This window comes from Xyrauchen texanus, chromosome 13 (assembly GCF_025860055.1).
Source record: "Xyrauchen texanus isolate HMW12.3.18 chromosome 13, RBS_HiC_50CHRs, whole genome shotgun sequence".
Taxonomy (NCBI): domain Eukaryota; kingdom Metazoa; phylum Chordata; class Actinopteri; order Cypriniformes; family Catostomidae; genus Xyrauchen; species Xyrauchen texanus.
This window is the reverse complement of record NC_068288.1, coordinates 16,768,079-16,789,817: the sequence shown is the minus strand read 5'-3', so window position 1 is coordinate 16,789,817 and position 21,739 is coordinate 16,768,079. Positions and strand designations below refer to the sequence as shown.

At 37.9% G+C, this 21,739-nt stretch overlaps 1 protein-coding gene across 2 annotated transcripts in view; it reads right to left on the bottom strand.

The window, feature by feature from the left end:
• rab11fip4b (RAB11 family interacting protein 4 (class II) b) overlaps positions 1–21,234 on the bottom strand; it is a 35,675-nt gene extending 14,441 nt beyond the window's left edge. For both annotated transcript variants that reach the window (XM_052141235.1, XM_052141236.1), the window contains exons 1-4: positions 20,926–21,234; positions 9,091–9,303; positions 8,752–8,940; positions 7,074–7,202 (exon numbers count right to left, since the gene is read on the bottom strand). In XM_052141235.1, coding sequence (XP_051997195.1) covers positions 7,074–7,202; positions 8,752–8,940; positions 9,091–9,275 — 503 coding nt within the window. In that variant the 5' untranslated portion in view covers positions 9,276–9,303; positions 20,926–21,234. The remainder of the gene's footprint in view (positions 1–7,073; positions 7,203–8,751; positions 8,941–9,090; positions 9,304–20,925) is intronic.
• Between the last annotated feature and the right edge of the window lie 505 nt (positions 21,235–21,739).

The window sequence follows — 21,739 nt, the reverse complement described above, 5'->3', positions numbered from 1 at the left end:
ATATATATATAAAAACAGTATACACTCACCTAAAGGATTATTAGGAACACCATACTAATACTGTGTTTGACCCCCTTTCGCCTTCAGAACTGCCTTAATTCTACGTGGCATTGATTCAACAAGGTGCTGAAAGCATTCTTTAGAAATGTTGGCCCATATTGATAGGATAGCATCTTGCAGTTGGAGATTTGTGGGATGCACATCCAGGGCACGAAGCTCCCGTTCCACCACATCCCAAAGATGCTCTATTGGGTTGAGATCTGGTGACTGTGGGGGCCACTTTAGTACAGTGAACTCATTGTCATGTTCAAGAAACCAATTTGAAATGATTCGAGCTTTGTGACATGGTGCATTATCCTGCTGGAAGTAGCCATCAGAGGATGGGTAGATGGTGGCCATAAAGGGATGGATATGGTCAGAAACTATGCTCAGGTAGGCCGTGGCATTTAAACCATGCCCAATTGGCACTAAGGGGCCTAAAGTGTGCCAAGAAAACATCCCCCACACCATTACACCACCACCACCAGCCTGCACAGTGGTAACAAGGCATGATGGATCCATGTTCTCATTCTGTTTACGCCAAATTCTGACTCTACCATCTGAATGTCTCAACAGAAATCGAGACTCATCAGACCAGGCAACATTTTTCTAGTCTTCAACTGTCCAGTTTTGGTGAGCTCTTGCAAATTGTAGCCTCTTTTTCCTATTTGTAGTGGAGATGAGTGGTACCCGGTGGGGTCTTCTGCTTTTGTAGCCCATCCGCCTCAAGGTTGTGCGTGTTGTGGCTTCACAAATGCTTTGCTGCATACCTCGGTTGTAACGAGTGGTTATTTCAGGCAAAGTTGCTCTTCTATCAGCTTGAATCAGTCGGCCCATTCTCCTCTGACCTCTAGCATCAACAAGGCATTTTCAGCCCACAGGACTGCCGCATACTGGATGTTTTTCCCTTTTCACACCATTCTTTGTAAACCCTAGAAATGGTTGTGCGTGAAAATCCCAGTAACTGAGCAGATTGTGAAATACTCAGACCGGCCCGTCTGGCACCAACAACCATGCCATGCTCAAAATTGCTTAAATCACCTTTCTTTCGCATTCTGACATTCAGTTTGGAGTTCAGGAGATTGTCTTGACCAGGACCACACCCCTAAATGCATTGAAGCAACTGCCATGTGATTGGTTGATTAGATAATTGCATTAATGAGAAATTGAACCGGTGTTCCTAATAATCCTTTAGGTGAGTGTATATTTATACACATTTCTTATTATACACACCCGGTCCCTTATCAGGCTAATTAAGCCTCTGAAAGGGATAAAGGCCGACGGCAGACGGTGGTGTAACGAGAGAGAGAGATAGTTTGCGGACATGTCCGTCATGTGTGTGTGTGTTTGTCTTTTGGTTTAAGTTATTCATTAAAATATTATTTATATTGCCAAGCCGGTTCTCACCTCCTCCTTCCCATTGAACTCCTTTACGATTTCATTTTAATGTGGTCCTAAAAAGATGTTGTTCTTCACTGATATTACTTGGAAATTACCTGTAACTGCTGATATCCTGGGATTTTCAAGTGCAACAATCTTTAGAGTGAATAGAGAATGATGCCAAAAACAAAAAACATCCAGTGAGTGCCAGTTCTGTGGGCAAAAATGGTTGATTAGAGAGAGATCAACAAAGAATGGACTGACTGGTTCGAGCTCACAGAAAGGCAATGGTAACTCAGATAACGACAATTGTAGTGAGCATAATAGCGTCTCTGAATGCACAACACATAAAACCTTCAGGCAGATGGGCTACAACTGCAGAAGACCACGTCGGGTTCCACTTCTAACAGCCAAGATCAGAAATCTGAGGAAGCAGTGGGCCTACCAATTGTCTACCATCCAGTTTTGATGAGCCAGCCTCAGTTTCCTGTTCGACATGTTGTATGTTCAGAAATGCTTTTCTGCATAGCAATTTGGGTTACGGTGCTCCTTCCTGTCTGGCTATTCTCCCATGACCGCTGTCATCAACAAGCCAGTTTTTCCCACAGAACTGCTGCTCACCTTCCGTTTGAGGATCCTGGATTTAGGTTTAGGGTTTAGGTCTGGAGACATGCTTGGCCAGTCCATCACCTTCACCCTCAGCTTTTTTAGCAAGGCAGTGGTCGTCTTGGAGGTGTGTTTGGGGTTGTTATCATGCTGGAATACTGCCCTGCGGCGCAGTCTCCGAAGGGAGGGGATCATGCTCTGCTTCAGTTTGTCACAGTACATGTTGGCATTCATGGTTCCCTCAATGAACTGTAGCTCCCCAGTGCCGGCAGCACTCATGCAGCCCCAGACCATGACACTCCCACCAACATGCTTGACTGTAGGCAAGACACACTTGTCTTTGTACTCCTCACCTGGTTTCTGCTATACACGCTTGACACTATCTGAACCAAATAAGTTTATCTTGGTCTCATCAGACCACAGGACATGGTTCCAGTAATCCATATCCTTAGCCTGCTCGTCTTCAGCAAACTGTTTGTGGGCTTTCTTGTGGATCATCTTTAGAAGATGCTTCCTTCTGGGACGACAGCCATGCAGACCTATTTGATGCAGTGTGCGGCGTATAGTCTGCGCACTGACAGGCTGACCCCCCACCCCTTCAACCTCTGCAGCAATACTGGCAGCAGTCATACATCTATTTACCAAAGACAACCTCTGGATATGACGCTGAGCACGTGCACTCAACTTCTTTGGTCGACCATGGCGAGGCCTTTTCTGAGTGGAACCTGTCCTGTTAAACCGCTGTATGGTCTTTGCCACTGTGCTGCAGCTCAGTGTCAGGGTCTTGGCAATCTTCTTATAGCCTAGGCCATCTTTATGTAGAGCAACTATTATTTTTTTCTGATCCTCAGAGAGTTCTTTGCCATGAGATGCCATGTTGAACTTCCAGTGACCATGAGGGAGTGTGAGAGCGATGACACCAAATTTAACACACCTGCGACCTTGTAACACTAACGAGTCACATGACACCGGGGAGGGAAAATGGCTAATTGGGCCCAATTTGTACATTTTCACTTAAGGGTGTACTCACTTTTGTTGCCAGCAGTTTAGACATTAATGGCTGTGTATTGAGTTATTTTACACTGTTATACAAACTGTACACTCACTACTTTACATTGTAGCAAAGTGTCATTTCTTCAGTGTTGTCACATGAAAAGATATAATCAAATATTTACAAAAATGTGAGGGGGTATACTCACGTTTGTGAGATACTGTATTTGAACTTCTGCAGTTAATCCAAGATGGGCTTCAAAAAGACATTAGTCATTAATCTTACAGTTAAAAATAAAAAATCTTTAAAACCATGACTTGCACTATACACAAACTAATATTGGTATTTCTTCATGCCGTTAGCCAGAAGGGAACTGGCCACCACAGTGAGTCTGGTTTCTCCCAAAGTTATTATTCTCCATTAGCCAACATCTTATGGAGTTTGTGTTCCTTGTCACAGTCAACTTCAGCTTGCTCACTGGGTTCTAAATACAATCATTTACTTATTTTTATACACTATTTACAATCATATTTTAATCAAACTATGCACAGACTTTTTAGATATTACAGTTTCATTTTCTGTTAAAGAATGATTTTCTGTAAAGCTGCTTTGAAACAAAAGTGCTATAAAAAAATAATAATAAAAAGACTTCACTATACAGTTTCAGTAATACTCAAACCTGTCCGTCTAGCACCAAAAATCATGCCACAGTCTAAATAACTGAGATCACAGTTTTCTCCATTCTGATGTTTGATGTGAACTTTAACTGAAGCTCCTGACCTGTATCTGCTTGATTTTATACATTACACTGCTGCCACATGATTGGATGATTAGATAGTCGCCTAGGTGTACAGGTGTACCGAAAAAAGAATACGGCATTCGCCATTCTGTTATATGTCCTATTATTTGTATTTCTATTTATACTCTTACCTTGTTTTATATTCTGTGTCTCACTGTAATGTTCTGTGTGCACTTGTTTCTCCTATCACCCCCCCCAAAAAAAATCCTTGTGTGCATATGAAAACTTGTCAATAAAGCTCATTCTGATTCGTATTCTGATTGGTGAGTTTAAGTTGCAGTTTTTCAAGTCACTCGAGAAGAGATGACAAAATAGAAGGGCAGAAAGCAAGTATGTGTGAATTTCAATGGCTTCCTCTCTCAAAGTCTGTTCAGGCCTTCACTGTCCAAACTCAGAATTCACCTCATGCTGATCTCAGAGCATTAGGAATTTCTGTGCGAAATCACTTACGATACTTATTCACAAAACTCTTTCCTGCTCAAACACATACATGTACACACCTAGCTACTTCGGACATAGCATTTTCCAGCAGTGACAGAATGAGGCGTGAACTAATGTACTTCTTGAAGCAGTTTGCTGACAGGGCATTTTGCTTTCATTCCTCCTCCCTGTCGCCCCAACCCATTCTGTCTTTTCTTTTTCTCTCCCCCCCCGCCTCTCTCCTCTCCCCACCAAACACGCGCGTGCACACGCACGCACGCACGCACGCACACACACGTTTGGTTTCCATGTTTAATGGGGACTTTCCATAGACATAATGGTTTTTATACTGTACAAACTTTATATTCTATCCCCTAAACCTAACCCAACCCCTAAACCTAACCCTCACAGAAAACTTTCTGCATTTTTACATTTTCAAAAAACATAATTTAGTATGATTTATAAGCTGTTTTCCTCATGGGGACCGAGAAAATGTCCCCACAAGGTCAAATATTTCGGGTTTTACTATCCTTATGGGGACATTTGGTCCCCACAAAGTGATAAATACACGCTCACACACACACACACACACACACACACACACTTTAATCGAAGTTAAAACCTTTATCTCTTTTATTTCATGCCATTCTCAAACCACCACTACCTCATCCTCAACGATTATTTTCTTGCACTCCCTCGCTCTGCTTTTTCAGTTTAAAAGATGTTTTCTTTTGCCTCCATCTGCTCTTTTCACTCAATGTCTCTCTTTCCTCTGTATTTATGTATGAGACTTGTTATGCTAATTCACAAGTTCTTTGCATCCCTCTCAAAGAGAAAGATGAGCAAGTAAACATACGTAAAATCAGCCAAGGAAGAAAGAGCAGATCAGCATCCAAAAAGCCTCAGAAGGTTTCAGTTGTTTATCCATTTGTAGATTTGGATGTGTGTGTGAAAAATGCAGAGAGGGAAACATCAAAATGTATATGAGAGAAAGACAGATTAATGTGTGTGTGTGTGTGTGTCATTTTCAGATGTCTTATAAAGCACTAATGGGCTCTAAAGTGGAGGACTGAATGATGTGTGGTAAATGTGGTGCAGAGAGACTGCAGTAAGAGATCAAAGCCCAAATCCCTCCACCTCAATTTCTCTTTTATACACACTCAGACTGACTCTACCTCCTTGAAGCCATCCCAGACAGCGCATTTCATCTGCTGGGCTTCCAACTGTTCAGACCGGATCGTGTTGCGGAACCATCGGGGGAAAACGAGAGGCGGTGGAACATGCTTTTTCATCAATGAAAGTTGGTGTACAAATGTAACAGCTTTGAAGAAAATGTTATGTCCTAATTTAGAAGTGATCTACAACTGTAAGCCTAATCACCATGGGAGTTTTCCTTGTTCATTCTAGTGAGTGTTTATATCCTGCCACAAGCATACGTGAATGCAAATTTGCAAAAGCTGGCTGATCACATCACAGACATGGAGCAACAACACCCGAACTCACTTATTAGTCTGGGAGATTTTAATAAAGCTAACCACACTCGTGAACTGCCAAAATACAAACAACACATCACATGCCCCACCAGAGACAGAAATATAATGGACTACATCTACACCACTGTAAAGACTGCATATCATTCTGTACCACGTGCAGCTTTAGGACTCTATGATCACTGTCTGGTTCATCTTCTCCTGACCAACAAGCAGAAACTAAAATCAGCTAAGCCTGTAGTAAAAACTGTAAATACGTTACTCTGAAAGGCTGAAAAAACAGTTTTCAGCCAATGATCCTGCATCTGTGTGGAAAGGTCTGAAAAGCATCAAGAGACACCTCCCCCTCACTCTGTTTAGAGTCAACTTAATGGCTGATGAACAATGTGTTTTACTGTGGGTTTGAAAAGTCCAGTCTCACACCACTCCCCTGCTTTTATCATCACTTCACACCCACACCAACACCTCCTAGTACCCCCCTCCTGCTACTCAGTCTGCACTTATGATCTGTGAGGAGGATGCTCTACCATCTCACAGGACCTGAAGTGGGACACCCACATAGACTCCATTGTGAAGAAGGCTCAGCAGAGGTTGTACTTCCTTCACCAGCTGAGGAAGTTCAACCTGCCACAGGAGCTGCTGACACAGTTCTATTCGTCCATCACAGAGTCTGTCCTGTGTACATCTATAACTGTCTGGTTTGGTTCAGCCACCAAATCAGAAAGAAGGAAACTACAATGGACAGTCAGGACTGCTGAGAGGATTATTGGTGCCCCCTTGCCCACCCTCCAAGACCTGTACGTCTCCAGAGTGAGGAAACATGCAGGTAGAATCATATTATGTAAATTCACATATTTAATTCAATTTGTGTACAAACCCCTACCTTGCACATACATTACCACTTGCACATGTAGATACGCCATTCTGTTATATGTCCTATTATTTGTATTTCTATTTATACTCTTACCTTGTTTTATATTGTGTCTCACTGTAATGTTCTGTGTGCACTTGTTTCTCCTATCACCCCCCAAAAAAAAAAATCCTTGTGTGCATATGAAAACTTGTCAATAAAGCTCATTCTGATTCGTATTCTGATTGAAGATCACCCAGCCTCTACCACCCTGTAACTTTAATATTGTAGCCTTCGGGCAGAAAATGATGAACAAATAACTGCTAATACTCCCAGAGTGCCTCTAATTTGGATCGTAGGCTTATAAAAGCTTTTTTTCCAGATGTGGAGGGACACTACTAAAATTACTGAAAAGAAACTAGGGTCAGAGACCCCTAGCAATGGACACATTTCAAAGAGCTAACTCTAAGGACAAACTAAGGAAGACTGTTGTTGTACCTGTTGACTTTGAGGTTTTTTAACCTGTTCTCCAGGTCGTTGAGCAGACTGACCCTCTTACAGCACTGAGAGCAAAACACTTCCATGTGGTCACCAGTATGGCGCATCTTGCGAGGAGTCTGACCAGCACTGGAGGAAAGAAGAAGAGTGAGAAACATAAATGCATGCTGAAACAATACCATTCAAACATAAAGACAAATTATCTAAAGACAAACGGAACTGAAAACAAGCAAACAAACTGATAAAATCTCCCCAATTTACATTTGACACTGAAATGGTAGCAGGCAAGTGAAAAAGGGAAGAGCACAGAACTTTAATGTATTGAACGTGGTCATGTTGGATGAAACAATGGTGGAAGTGCGGCTGTGTAAAACAGGATCATTTTAAATGCAAACTGTCTGTGCTTGGGGAAATACAGGATTGTGTGTGTTTGTGTGTGTGCTTGTTACAGCTTCCCTGTGCTAAAAACCAGAAATACGCAATATATCGTCACAGCTCTATTGTTGATGTTGGTCTTTGCAAATCCAGCCTTCTGGAATAGAGGTAGACCAATATATCCATTTACTGATTAATTGGTGCAGATAATTGCTTTTTGGAACTATTAGTTATATGCAAAAATCTATGCCGATGGTCGCAGACAGATTTTCTTTGTTTTCCCCCACTATGTTTCTCTTAGGCAGGTGCTGGAGGATTCTACAGTTAAAATTACTTTGTTCTGGAATATAACAGTGGTATTTAGAAGTGAAATGTAATCACTGACAGACACCTCCTTGGGATTTGCAGTATCAAAATCTTTTATCATTGCCAAAATCAGTCCATATTTTTATCCTCATTACAATGCATATTTTGTTATTTTGATTAGATAATCATGTGTTTAGATTGAAACATGCAAAGAAAAATGTAACAGCCCCATCAGCACATACATAGTGTCCCCAACTTCTTATATTGTGAATAATAATGCTTATTCTTCCTCATTTAACCTCATCTGGATAATATATAGGTTATAAAACCTTAATTTAGTAAATACTTTTATATAGAGCACAGTAACGGGGCAAAGTCTCTTATTTCAGAATAATCACAGAGTCCCCTTTGTGTTTCTGGCTTGTTTATAGTTAAAAGTCCCTCATTATGCCCCGAAACATAATTCCTGGTTATTATTGGGATTTTGTTTGCACAATAAACTGCATCTGGGATTTAATTTATTTTGGACTTTTGTTGCATCTATGTTTGTGCATGTCATAGTAAGGAAAGACTTGGAACATTTTTCAACAATCTTTAAATCAATTTTAAAAACTATCAGCCAATTAATCCGTTATCTGCCTTTCCCACCACAGGCATCATCAAAACCCACATTCGGTCTACCTCTATTCTGGAGTCTGGACAGTGTGTCATGACTAATGTCAAAAGCCCTATAGCCCTTGTGAATGAAACCCTTTCCCAAAGACAAACTGTTCCATCTACTAATGCAATGACTCTTGTATACATATATACACATGTTGAAAGAATGTCTGAGTAATGAAGTCAGATATCTGGGGATATACAGGATCTCTGACCTAATCATAGTTTCATTATAAAGTAAATCCCTAAGAAAACAGACTTAGGGGTGCTCATGACAGATAGTTAGGTTGTAGTTAGACGAAAAATAATATCTCGTGAGTACACACAAACACACACATACCTAGAAGAAACAGAGGAGCCCAAATCGGAGTATCCATTAATGCGTATTTCGTCTTCTGGGCAGGGGTTGCTGGGAGTGTAGTCTCCATCCTCTCCTTCTCCATAGTCTTCAAACTGCTCCTCATTCAAAGAGGCAGAGGAACGTGTTGATTGGTCAAAAGCCTCTGAGGGATTAAACATCTGAGCGCAACTGCATTAATGAGAGAAGAAATGAAAGCTTTTTAGCGAATTGCATTTATTTTGTGTGCTTATCAGTAAAATAATGTGGAAAAACATGAAAAAAAGCACATACATTTTTTTTACAGAATAGTGCATGTGCAGACATGATAATAACACTGACTTTTCTCCTGGTAGACAAAGCCCATGCTCTTCCTCTTTTTCTCCAGGTCTTCCTCCATCCGATATCTCTGATGATGTTGCACTCTCTACCGCACTGTCTCTGTCCGACTCTTTTTCCAACCCTTTGCCCTCCTCACCTTCCTCATCCTCAAGCACTGGGCTCTCCAAACACTCCTGCATAGACATGGTGACCGGTAGCCTGGACCTGTCCTCACTGGATTTAAAAACAAAACAAAAAGAGATTAAACTGTTAGAATAGTAACACAAAAGCCAACCTGACTATACGGTGTATATTTGATACATTCTATTTTTCTTTCACATCAGGCAATTTCTTGTCCCAGTGGTTGATTTTTATTAAAACAAACAGATTTCAATATTTTTCTTTTTTGTTATATGAAGATCTCATTCAAATTGAATTGGCAACTTTTTACCAGGCTTTCATCATTTATTTTTATGTACAGATTTGACTGTTTTAGCCTGGGTCTTTAGCCTAGACCCAGACTTTCAATATTAAACAGTGAAAATCCATTATAAAACACAATTTATTACATTATTAAAACTATAATAATCTAAACAAAGAGGGGAAATAAACAAATCATATAAATATTTATTGTGTGATAATGTTAAAAAAGAGTCACCCTCCAAAATGCTTAGTTTACTTAACCAAGTCAACAAAAGTGTCAGTTAATATCATGTTTGAATTGAAATATGAGACAAATGATGTTTGAAGAAAACATCACAGAGCAGAATATATTTATTGGGTGTAATTTCCAATCTAAAATGTGTGGTCACCTTGTGTATGTGTAGTGGGCTGGGCTCAGTGGAAAAGGAGCAGAGGGGCAAAGGCAATAAGGTAACACTTCAACAGGTCAAATACTACAATCACAGCAATTGGTTTAAGTACAGAAATGAAATGAGTCAGGCAGGCCAGGTTTCCAGTTTGCACACAGCTGCTTGGTATTTCAAGAAGAAATGGACAGAATGGCCAAAGCATAATCTCTTCTCAGTTTTTAAATCAATGAAGCACTGGTTCCCCAAACTGGCTCTACAACTAACAGTCACTTCTGTCAGTTGAGTACACCGCAAGGTGGGCGTGCATGCGAGGAAGAAAGAGCTCATTAGTATTCTGTTGTGCTGAACATGAGGGGGTAGGAATACAGAATGCCACTCTGTGTGTGGTCAGGCTTCATGAACAGTGAGTGGTCTTACATACACAAGTGGGCTGACACACACATACAAACACACACACACACACACCCTGTAGAAATTTCCTGCAAAAAGGATGTCAAAATATGACCATACATTCTACATGCTAGAAAATCAGGTGTACATCCACACATTCCTCTAAAAGCATTAAAGGGACATTCTGCCAAAAATATAAATGTTTTCATCATTTACTCACACTTGTGTTGTTCCAAACCTGTATGACTTTCTTCTGTGGAACACAAATGGAGATGCTGTGCATGACTGACAGCATCAGTCATATTTCTCTTTTATTATATGGAAAAAAGATGCAATAAAAGTGAATGGTGACTGACATTAACATTTTGTCTTTTGTGTTCCATGAAAAAAGAAAGTCATAAAGGTATTGGAACAACATGAGGGTTGGTAAATTTTTTATTTTGGCTGAACAATCCCTTTAATGCTTTCAGAGCAATGTCTGGATTAACACTTGAATTTCTAGCATCTACAAGGGATGCTCATTGGTGAAAAATCCCTTTAATATGCATAGGCGTAACATGCATCAAGATCTGTGTCTGGCTATTGCGGTCAATCTTATAACGCCAACATTTTCACAGCTGGAATCAAATTAAGTACATAGTCCCAAAAAAAGGGAAAAACGGTGCGTTGAGTGCTTTTTCTGATAAAGAGAACATTGCTCATTTAAATTTCACCATTCCCTAAATCAGACAATGCATATATGCGACTGGAAAAGCATACTGTCTGAAAACATATTCTTTGTGAACTTGAGTGATATAGCATGAAATGACTACACACAATTAACAATTTAGTGAATGTTAGTTAGTTAGTTAGATTCAACTGTTAGCACATTAGTTACAGATTCAGCTGTTGTTCTATGGTCATTTAGAAACAGTCTGTAAACAGAGCATGGACTTCAAGTGATAAGTTGGCAAGCATAAATATCACCAAAAAATTGCTTGTTTGTGTTAGTCAAATCACACCTGGGGAACATGTTAAATATGAATCATCTGTAGTAAGTAAACTACATTCACATTGCAGCTTAATATCGGATTTTTTGCTTTACGTCTGGTTGAATTGTAAGGCTGTTCACATGGTATTTTAAATGAAGCCCCTATCACATACTGGTCTGAACAGCCAAGGCTCTTAAACTGAGCTGCATAAGTGTAACACTCGCTATAACAAACTCTGGGATGTTTATCATTATAATATGAGTAGTAGTAGTATGTTTTATTTAATGCCATGTCAGCGATCAAAGCTATTTTCATGGCAAGAATTCAATTACAAAAAACAAATATCATATAAATACAATAAAAACAAAACAAATATAAATAGCAAGTCATATTATACAATATTTCTTTTAAGATTAATATATGATAAGAAATCCAAAACCTTTTCAGGCACAATCTCATTAAATAAGTCCTTTAACGAGGTAACTTCATAAAAGAGCATTCTACTTGTGTTAAGACCAGGACAATCTAGTAAAATATGTTTGACAGATAAGGGAATATTACAAAACACACATAGGGTTGGGTCTTCACCTTTAAGCAAAAAGGCATGGGTCAGATTTGCGTGACCTATACGCATCTGGTGTAGACCACTTGATCAAATCTTGTTTTAAAATTGATAAAAAGTCTGTTTGAAATGTCCGGATGAATTACATACAACTTATTGTTCTTGCACATATTCCACTCTTCTTGCCACTTATTTAAAATATATCGGTTAATAATCGGTCTGATATCTCATTATAATATGAATGATGAATTAAATTTAAGTTTGTTAAAATAATGACATTTAAAAAAAAAATTTGTGTAGAGGAGTGAAATATGATAAAATCAAAGGACTTCAGGGAAAAAAGGCATAGCATACAGTAATTGTAAGGTAAGAAGTGTTGTAATCTATAATCATTTCAGATTTCCACTGACTTGCTTGCGTTCACATTTTGATACAGTTTGTGAAATATAGAAATGGTTTATGCTCGAGTGACATGAGCACTTACATAAATCGATCTCTGTATCTTTTTATGCACACATATTAATATGTATAGAGTAAACTAATCACTGAGCCCAACTGTTGAGCCTATAATTTATTTCATTCTCTTAAAATGAACTGATTCCATTAACTAGAAAAGATGACCAACCACTAAAAGTTAAGCAATGCCAGAAATCAAGTGCGCAAACAACAAATGTTGAGTAAGTTTGATGTAAAAAAAAAATAAAATAAAAATCACATAAAACTTGACCTCACACTGAAAATAAATCAGATATGTATCAGAATTATTTCCCCATATGAAAGTGGCCCATATCAGGTTTGAAAATGTCATATTCAATGTGCTTGTGGCCATTCACACAGTCATCCAATTAACAGATCTGTCACATCTGTGTAAAAAAATCAGATGGGCCACATTCAGCTGCGGTGTGAACGTATCTTATGTGCCAGTGAAACTAGCGTGAAGCCATCTTGGAAATGTCGTCTCGGAACTTCCATTCTAGCGGTCGCTATATAGATATCTATGGGGTTGATGTCAAATTGTAATTAGCTAGCTAAATTGATTTCCAGGTTATAGAGTTGTCAAAAGTTATCATGAGTATTTTAAAGTGTTCAGGGGATGTCATGACAACTGGAAGCAGAGTGGGAGATTTTAAAACAAGAGTGCTTCATTCATAAATACACAAGATCCTACCTTCAAGCTGTGGATGTACTGTTGCTCTGCGCTCATGAAACTCCAAGAGACAACAAAGTCATTAAAAATATCTCTGTAAGACACCTCTAGCTGGTAATCTTTTCATGTCATTCACCCACCGTGTTGTTAAGGGGAGTAGATTTTGAGCATTAAATTGGGACGGGGTAAGGGTGCAAATATAGTCAATATTTACACATACACACAAATACATGCAAAATGGTATGGTTTATTTTATATTACGTTTACAACTATTTTAATAACATTTAAGCTTCTAAAAAATGTAGGGTGAAAATATTACAAAAAAATACAATTGTAATTTTCTTTAAGGTTATGAACTTGCATATGTAATAATACAAGATGTCACTAACTATGTTTCCATCCATGGATTTTTTGCGGAAAAAGTTTTAGCGTATCAAAATAAAGCTGATGGAAAAGCATATTAATCGCAAAAATGTCACAAATGTTGACATAATATTTTTCCGTTTAACTCAAGCGCATTAACTATGTCGATACATCAAATGTCGTTTTTTTAGGCATGACGTCATCACGCACACAATTTGTATCGATAAAAGGCAATTTGAATGGAAACGTGCAGAAGGCTGCAAATGTCGCAATTGTATTTTTCGCATTTTCACTTTGTCGATAACAAAATAGCGTGAAAGGTGAATGGAAACTAGATTATTGTCGGAAATGTAATATGAACTACACATTTTAACAAATTATTAAGTTAAAATCTAAAGATTAAGCAGAATTACACATAACAATTAAACACTTGTATTATGAAAAAGTACAGTGTGTCATAGCTGTCTGAATGTTATCGAGTGTTGGAAAAAATGAATATTAAAAAAATACCTCATGAGCATTTTCAAGTAGTAAAGGGGTGCTGTACACTCACACCATCAACTCTTGGGGAAAAATACTTGGTGCTCCCACATGGAATCCATTTTTATCAACTCTTCTGAGTAGTTCAATACAAACAGGAAGTTACATGACAAACTTCAGAAGAGCGGAGGGCGGAAAAGGGGCGGGCTGAATAAGGTAAATAGCCTTGAAAATAATGTGAATCTTCTCTAAACAAAAAGACATATTCTTTTGCTCTCATTGCATGACTTGGCTGTTATTTAACACAAAAACGTTACTGAGGACTGACTGTTGTTTTTGAAATAGTGATGACTGTTTAATGAAAAGGACAGACAGGGGCATTAAGCAGTCACAAATATGCCACACATAATGCATCAAATGGGTTTCTGCAAACAGTTCCAAGTAAATGGGGCTTGAAAATGATATGTTTCAAGATGACGCCAAGTATGGCTGCTGTGTTGCGAGCTCCAACTTAATCTGTATATTGTGTATTATTAGGTGTATATTGTACATTTTGCTGTGCAACCATAAACCGTGTTATGTGTAAATCCGATGTTTGTTGTAATTGTCATACTGCTATGTTGCTTGAAACTGCAACAAATAAACTTTGAAACTTTCACCGACTGTTTAACTTGTGTATATGGTTGAGTGACAAAAGGGATTTTATTTGATTTGATTTGATTTGAAATAGTGACTAACATTTTGAACATGTACAGTGAGCTAGATCTGTTTTAGACAGATCCAGATGTGGTGCCCCTATTATGACATGACCTGAAACTAAAGTAAAATACAACTCTACAAGTGTGGATTAATCCAAACACACTGATCTGAGAACAATTAATACTGACTAGAATGAAAAAAGAGCTATAAACTGTAAGCTTGGACTCTGATCGGACTATAATAAACCCAAACGCTTTTTGGGCCATAACTCCTGAACCATATGACTCAAGTGCCTTATAATTGAAATCCATGGCTCAAGATTAACAAAATGTCTCCTTATTCTGAACAACTTTGTCTACTGATATCTGAAAACATGTCATCTGAGCAGATAAGAGCCATATCTTATGCTTTTGTTTTGACTTATTGGAAACATTGATGTTTTATTTTTTTAAATAATGTTACAAAAGTTAGGCAAAGTTTGTTAATATTAGACACAATGATTGCTAGTCTGATAAGGTCAAACGTTGTAAAGTTCTTAACTGCAGGATATTCTGGCCAAATAGACCATGATAGTAATTCATTTATAGATTGTCATTGTTCCCAACATAATTTCAAGACTCACATGTCCATGGTAAGCCTAGGACTAAAGGATTTATTTCTATAAATGATTGCTGTTATAAAGAAAAATACAAGTGTGTGCTAGTAAGTGAAAATTTCTGCACCGATTACAGTATAATTATTGCATTTCATTACACACACAGACATGTGTGTGTGTGTGTGTGTGTGTGTGTGTGTGTGTGTGTGTGTGTGTGTGTGTGTGTGTGTGTGTGTGTGTGTACACACGCGCGATTACACAACTATAAATAAACCATATCAGTAAAATATCTTAACTGTTAAGTAAGAAAAAAGCCACCTTTGGGTCACTTTTAAATCCTTTCAGATCTCAGAGTTGTCACCACCTCTGAAAAGCCAAGCCAATGTTGATTCGGGTTTTATTACAAATTCTGTCGCTTTCACTTTTTGCTTGTATACTCTGCTCTGTTTGGGGTTTCTTTATTTTTCCCCAATGGTGATTCCCCGGAGGTTTACCATTTTGAATGATCCATGGTAAATTTCTCTCGTTCATGGTGACAACAAACTTTCAGCTTCAGCTACTCCCACACACGTGCTACATAGTAGACAGAGCTTATGATCTCCGTGTATGGATATGACGTCATCATGCACGGGCGAATGACGCATGTATAGACACTGAACCCCAAGTTGCTCCCAATGGCAGGCTAGCGCCTTGCATGGCAGCTCTGCCGCCATTGGTGTATGAATGTGAATGGGACACAGTGTAAAGCACTTTGGTAACCTCTAAGGTTAAAAAAAGCGCTATATAAAGTGCAGACCATTTACCATGAATGCAATTTCCCGTGAAATCCGTCCCGACAGCTCTAAAATATAAATCATTATTATACGTTTATCAAAGTGTGTTTGGGTTTAGAAGATGGATTTTTGTTGCACTCTCTCATTAATAACATTTTGTTCTTAAAAATAAAAAAAGTTTTATTTAGTTACATAGTATAGCTTTAATATCTGTTCCATATGTCCTTAAACGCTTGCTGATTGCAGCAATAGTTTGTTGTTTTTTGTAAGTAATTGTTTTGTGATATTTTATGTAGTTTTATTTTTTGGGGAAAATCGTCATTTCGTGTGATGTGTGTCTCCTTTAGTCAAGTTGGACCCTGTTAACACTTATCTTAGTTCTCCTAGTAGTACAGGCATATATATGCATTTCTTTGAAGTTTATTTGATGATTGACCTGGAATCAGTTATAATCTTCATTTACATTTACGCATTTGGCAGACGCTTTTATCCAAAGCGACTTACAGTGCACTTATTACAGGAACAATCCCCCCGGAGCAACCTGGAGTTAAGTGCCTTGCTCAAGGACCCAATGGTGGCATCTTGGTGGTGCTAGTAACCCTGAGCCTCAACCACTGAGCCACCACTGCCCAATTTAAGCTGTTACATTACATGACCTAAATTTAAGTCCATTCAATGAAAATTATTAAATTGAAATAACATTTAACAGCAAATCTGAGTTGTTTAATTGCATCAAGTTACCCAAGCTTAAATAGTTAAGGTCATTCTATATGAGCACCAAGTTAGGTGAACATAATTACACAAGTTTTAGAGACACTGTTGCTCAATTTAATAGAGAGAATGAATTTCCTCAATCAGTTGATTCAACTTAAAAGAGTTTTCAGTGTGCACGATGACAAACCTTTCTCCCTGCTTCTAACATAATTCTTGGAAAAGACTTAGATGTATTCAGGCCAAAACACTACTCCCAAAAACAAGAAACTGGTTTGGCCAGGTATTACATGAACAGCAACAAATCTGGAGAGGTAAACTTATGCAATATCACTAAGGAGACATTACAGAAACATTGTCAACAAGCTTTCCCCAGATCAGAATGGCTGCACCTAAATGCAGCTAAAGAATGAATGTGAAGTGTGATGCCTCATGTCTGCCCTTGAACTAAAGACAACCCATTGAGCCTTGTTCTCATTTCCATCTTATTAACAAAGTATCATCATAGGCTCCATTTAACTGCTATCTATCCTGAGAATTCAGAGAAATTCTCATCATCAGGTTGCTCCACTCACTAAAGACTCATTAGCCTGTATATGAAAGCATAGTCTCATGTGGTGCTGCATTTCAAAATCACTCTTCAAATCTCTTATGTTCACTAGTATACACATTTAGCAGACATTTAATTTTTGTATTTTTTATCTGAGGATGTGTATATTATATAAATGTTTGACATGTTTTTTGAGAGTTTAATTTAGTAACTAATCTAGAAGCAAAAGGTGTAAAAATGCACATTGCCTCACACTGACCTAGCATGACATAAAACTTGTTTTTTTATTAAAAAGCTTTAGCTTTTTCTTTAGCAAACATTAATAAATAAATGGGATCATCACAAGCAGGACAACTTTTTCCACAGCAAATGACTGATGACGTATTACCAAAATGCAATAGATACTGCACTCTGTACATGACTACTAAAACAACAAAACCTGATTGTTCAAAGCAGACAAATACAGGCTCAAGTGTTTGTCACATGAAGGGAGGAGCGGTTACAATGCTGAAGGATAATTATGAAATATTCTTATTGGTCAGCTGTAAGCCCAGAAACTCTTTATGCAATATAATGTCATGATGTCATGGCTCAACTGAATGATAAATGTGTCTTATAATAATTGGTTATTCATTAATAGTTAGAATAAGTGGATTCTAGAACAAAATTACATAAGAGATTCAGAAAGTATTATCTAATTTTTGCTTAATACTTTTTAGTGTTCAGTCACCATGACACATTTATAAACCATGTGATGATAGCTGTGTGCAAACGTACATTTTTTAAATCACTGGCGTCAGATAAATGCAATTCCACAAACTAAAGTCAGAGATAATCGAACAAATAGTAAGGATAAAGGGAGAGGGACAGAAAGAGGATCACAAAAATTTAGAACAAGGTAGTGATAAGACGCAATGTTGTATTTCTTTTTTCTAAATTTTTTCTATAAGAGTGGGTGAAGGTGTGAACTTTCAGACCATTGATTCAGGGCCTGCTCAGCTAAAAGTGTACCAATTTTTAAAGAGACAGAACAGATTTACAAGAGGCATTTGAGCATTTGCAAAATTGTGTGAGAACAGGCGAGATAAGCTCATGTGTTAGAATTTCTCTCTTCATGTAAAATGAAAAACTAGTTCAAGCCTTCTGTTTAGTGCCTAATATTGCTATATGAACATCTTGAACATCTTTGTCCATTTTCATAGATTTTTCTTAAATACTACCAACTTGGAATCAGTGTAGTCTTTAACAACCAAAGAGGCAAACAACTTTTCCATTTCAGCATGATAACAGTAATGTATCATTCTGATTCACAGTTCTCACTCAGCTGAAGAGACAGATCCACTCCCACACACACCCAGGAAAAAACTAATAGATTTGTCAAGTCTGAAATAATACACAGGAACCAATGAGTCACCACCCTAAGAGGCACTGCAGATTTTGCAACCCAAAAAATACACAACGTGCCCAAATTAGGACATTCCTCAGGGCAAAAACTACCTGCCTAGAACCAGGTTCACTTCCCAATTTCAGAATTACCAGATTTAAGTGTGCAATTTAAAGTGGGAAGGGGATCAGCAATAATCATAATTGTTCATATAGTGCAATATGTGTATATTGTGTTCTGTGTAGATTGTGTTTGGCTGCTGTTGCAGCAATTTTGGGGGGATTAATATAGTATTCAATCAATCAATCTGAATTCTCATGACCCATATCCAGTTAACAAACACAGAGCCAGCCTCTGTTTAGAAAGAGATATTGCATTACCAGACCAGTGCTCTGCTGCGCAGCGTGTTGCACATCGAAACCTGCGCTGTGAAAACGCAGTAACTCAAGACGATGGGCTTTGTGTGAGAGGTACCTTGACACAGAGATACAGAAAAGACTTGAGGGATTTTCAAGAGTACTTCTGATAACACAGCTTAATAAAGCTGAATATTGTTGATAAATAATCTCTAGAATAGCTCAGAATTTACACTTACAAAATAAAATGTGTTCTAAATTCAAAAACGGTCTATAACATTAGTGGTCCTATTTTTTTTCAGAGGTTTTTATTTGAGTGTTTTGTGTGCGAGTATTTTTAAACTACAAGGCAGGCAAGTGAGTGAAACTCAAGAGGGCACTTAAATTCAACTGTGCCCTGGTCCTGTTCTATTTGTAGTCCACGTCGAACTGAACTAATTGGGATGGCAGAGAAAAAGACAGATGTCTGTGTATTTCTGTAATGGACCCTTTTCACATATGGTAAAATTTTGTGCACTAAACTTACATAGCAGGCCATAGAAAATATTATTTTTATTTTCCCATTTGCTCCAACAGCAAATTAAAAAGTCCATGATTGCATTTGGATAATTTGTGAAAAAAGAACGAGAGAAGTGGATTACAGCAGTCAGAAGAGAAAATGATGTGAAATTTACTGTCAGTCCCTCAGCATCTGTATTTGAAACCCAAATAAAGCAGTCCTGACTTGTTTTATTTTTTATGCCAGGTTAATATAACACAAATAATAATGAAATTTAGTGTAATTAGAATAAAACTGAAAAGTTGTTCAAAAGTTTTTGATTTATGCTGCTAAATAAGGCAGAAATGCATCATTACTGTCAGTGAAAAGGTCCATTCTTTCAAATTATGTTGTGTTGAATGCTTATTTCATTGTATTTTTAATTACTATTATTAATACAATTACTGACACATTTTGTAATTTCCTGTCACTCTGTGCGTGTGTGTGTGCGTGTTTTATTTGGCAATACTGTATGAGAGAGACAGAGACATTGTTTGGGTGAGGAACAGGTGATAAATGTTGATGTAAAAGTGTTGATGGGATAGCAAGATGACAGACTGAAACACACACACACACAGACACAAATTTATCCCTATTACTTTAGAGTCCTCTATGACCTTTAAAATTAAAGTATTTTTTGTAAATGGACAAAATTGTAAGAAAATATTAATTGTTTGTGCACAGGATGCATGTGTGATTGTAAATGTAATCGTGATCGCTAGCTCAACTGTTCCATCTGCTATCATTGACAGCTGTAATGAGGTTTCAACATCCTCTCCTTTTATCTGACACAAACTTACTAGACAATTACAGAGGAGAAAATCCACATGCTTGTATGATTAAAATCCTCACTTGAATCATAATTTAAACACCAAGCACATGCTTGCTGTAACTTCTTTAAACTAGAACACATTCTCAATGATCCATCATGACTCAGGGCTGGTCTATTTAATAAGCAAGGTGTATTCTGACCTACAAAATGTTTCCAAGAGCACCAACAAATTATTGTCAAATACGTGATAAATACAGAATTACATTTGTGGCTTAAGACAAAAAGAACAAACAAGTTCCATTTATTGAGATTTTGATTGATAAATTCTACAAAACTTAGTAGAATTATTTATTATTATATTGGCACTAATAAAAAGTGCCAATGCAACCACAAACAAACTCTGCATCAATTAAAACAGAAATATTGGTTATGTTTGCTGCAACTGAGAAAATTCATGATTAACATCCAAGCTGTCAGCTGCCTTCAATTAACAATTAATGAGTGCAGGGTAATCAGACAGTTTAACAATGAGAGAGGGAGACGGGTACACAAACTAGAGACCAACAAATTGTTCAAATGGCGAGAAACATCAACTAGACTTGATGTGAGAATTCACAAATGAGAGAACATAACAAGAAATCATATGCAAGGGGTGGGCTACACATACAATTAAATAATGAAGTACTTCACTTTCATGCATTAGATTGGAAGTCCACTCCTATTGTCAAACACTATAAAAAGAGCTCATCTTACCCTGTCTCTCAAACCTGAGGGATCATGATCTCTTCCACTCCTCACAGTCCTCTGCTACTGTTCACTGTTGTCATTCACCCCACCCAGTTTCCACACATCAATTCAAATCCAACAGGTGAGGCCTTGTCCAGTGGAAGATTCTGTATCAACAGTCCTGAAGTACTGTAATCCACAACCAAGGGAGGGAAAGAAAGATAGTCCTTACACCGACTTGTTTGAGCTGTTCACTTCATTAATGCAGCTAATAGTTTCTTAAACTTGTGGAAGCACAGCCTAACTCAATTCAGGCTTGCATTCACAAGCCTCCCTCTCCAAACTAAAAGAGGCAAAGACACAGAAGCTCTGACAGCAGTTGTGGGTTTCAAGCCACTCCTACTTACCCTTCTCAATCTCTATGGCTGTTGCCAGGCAATCGGCTTCACAGGGGAGGTCTTGTGGGTGGAGCTCAGAGAGCTGCACTCTGCTTCCTGTCTGAAGTATTTGCATATTCATCTAGACTCACTGTGAGCAAGTGCATTGGCTTGTTGAGAGGCTTGGGGACATGAAACAATACAAAAGTCCCAAATTAAGTGAAACTTGTTCAGACCCACTTATAAGATACTTTAAAATTGCTACTATAATGTAAAAATGAGTCTCTTTCATAGGATTTCTGAAAACAGAAATGGCATTAAATGGGAAGTTGAAGGAAATGATTGCAGCACACGATGACTGCATGAATTTAAAAAAGCCCCAAACCTCACAATTTCACATCCTTTATACCATGAGCATGTTTGTGGTTGATTCATTGTGAAACTGATTTGGTGTGTATAAGTTA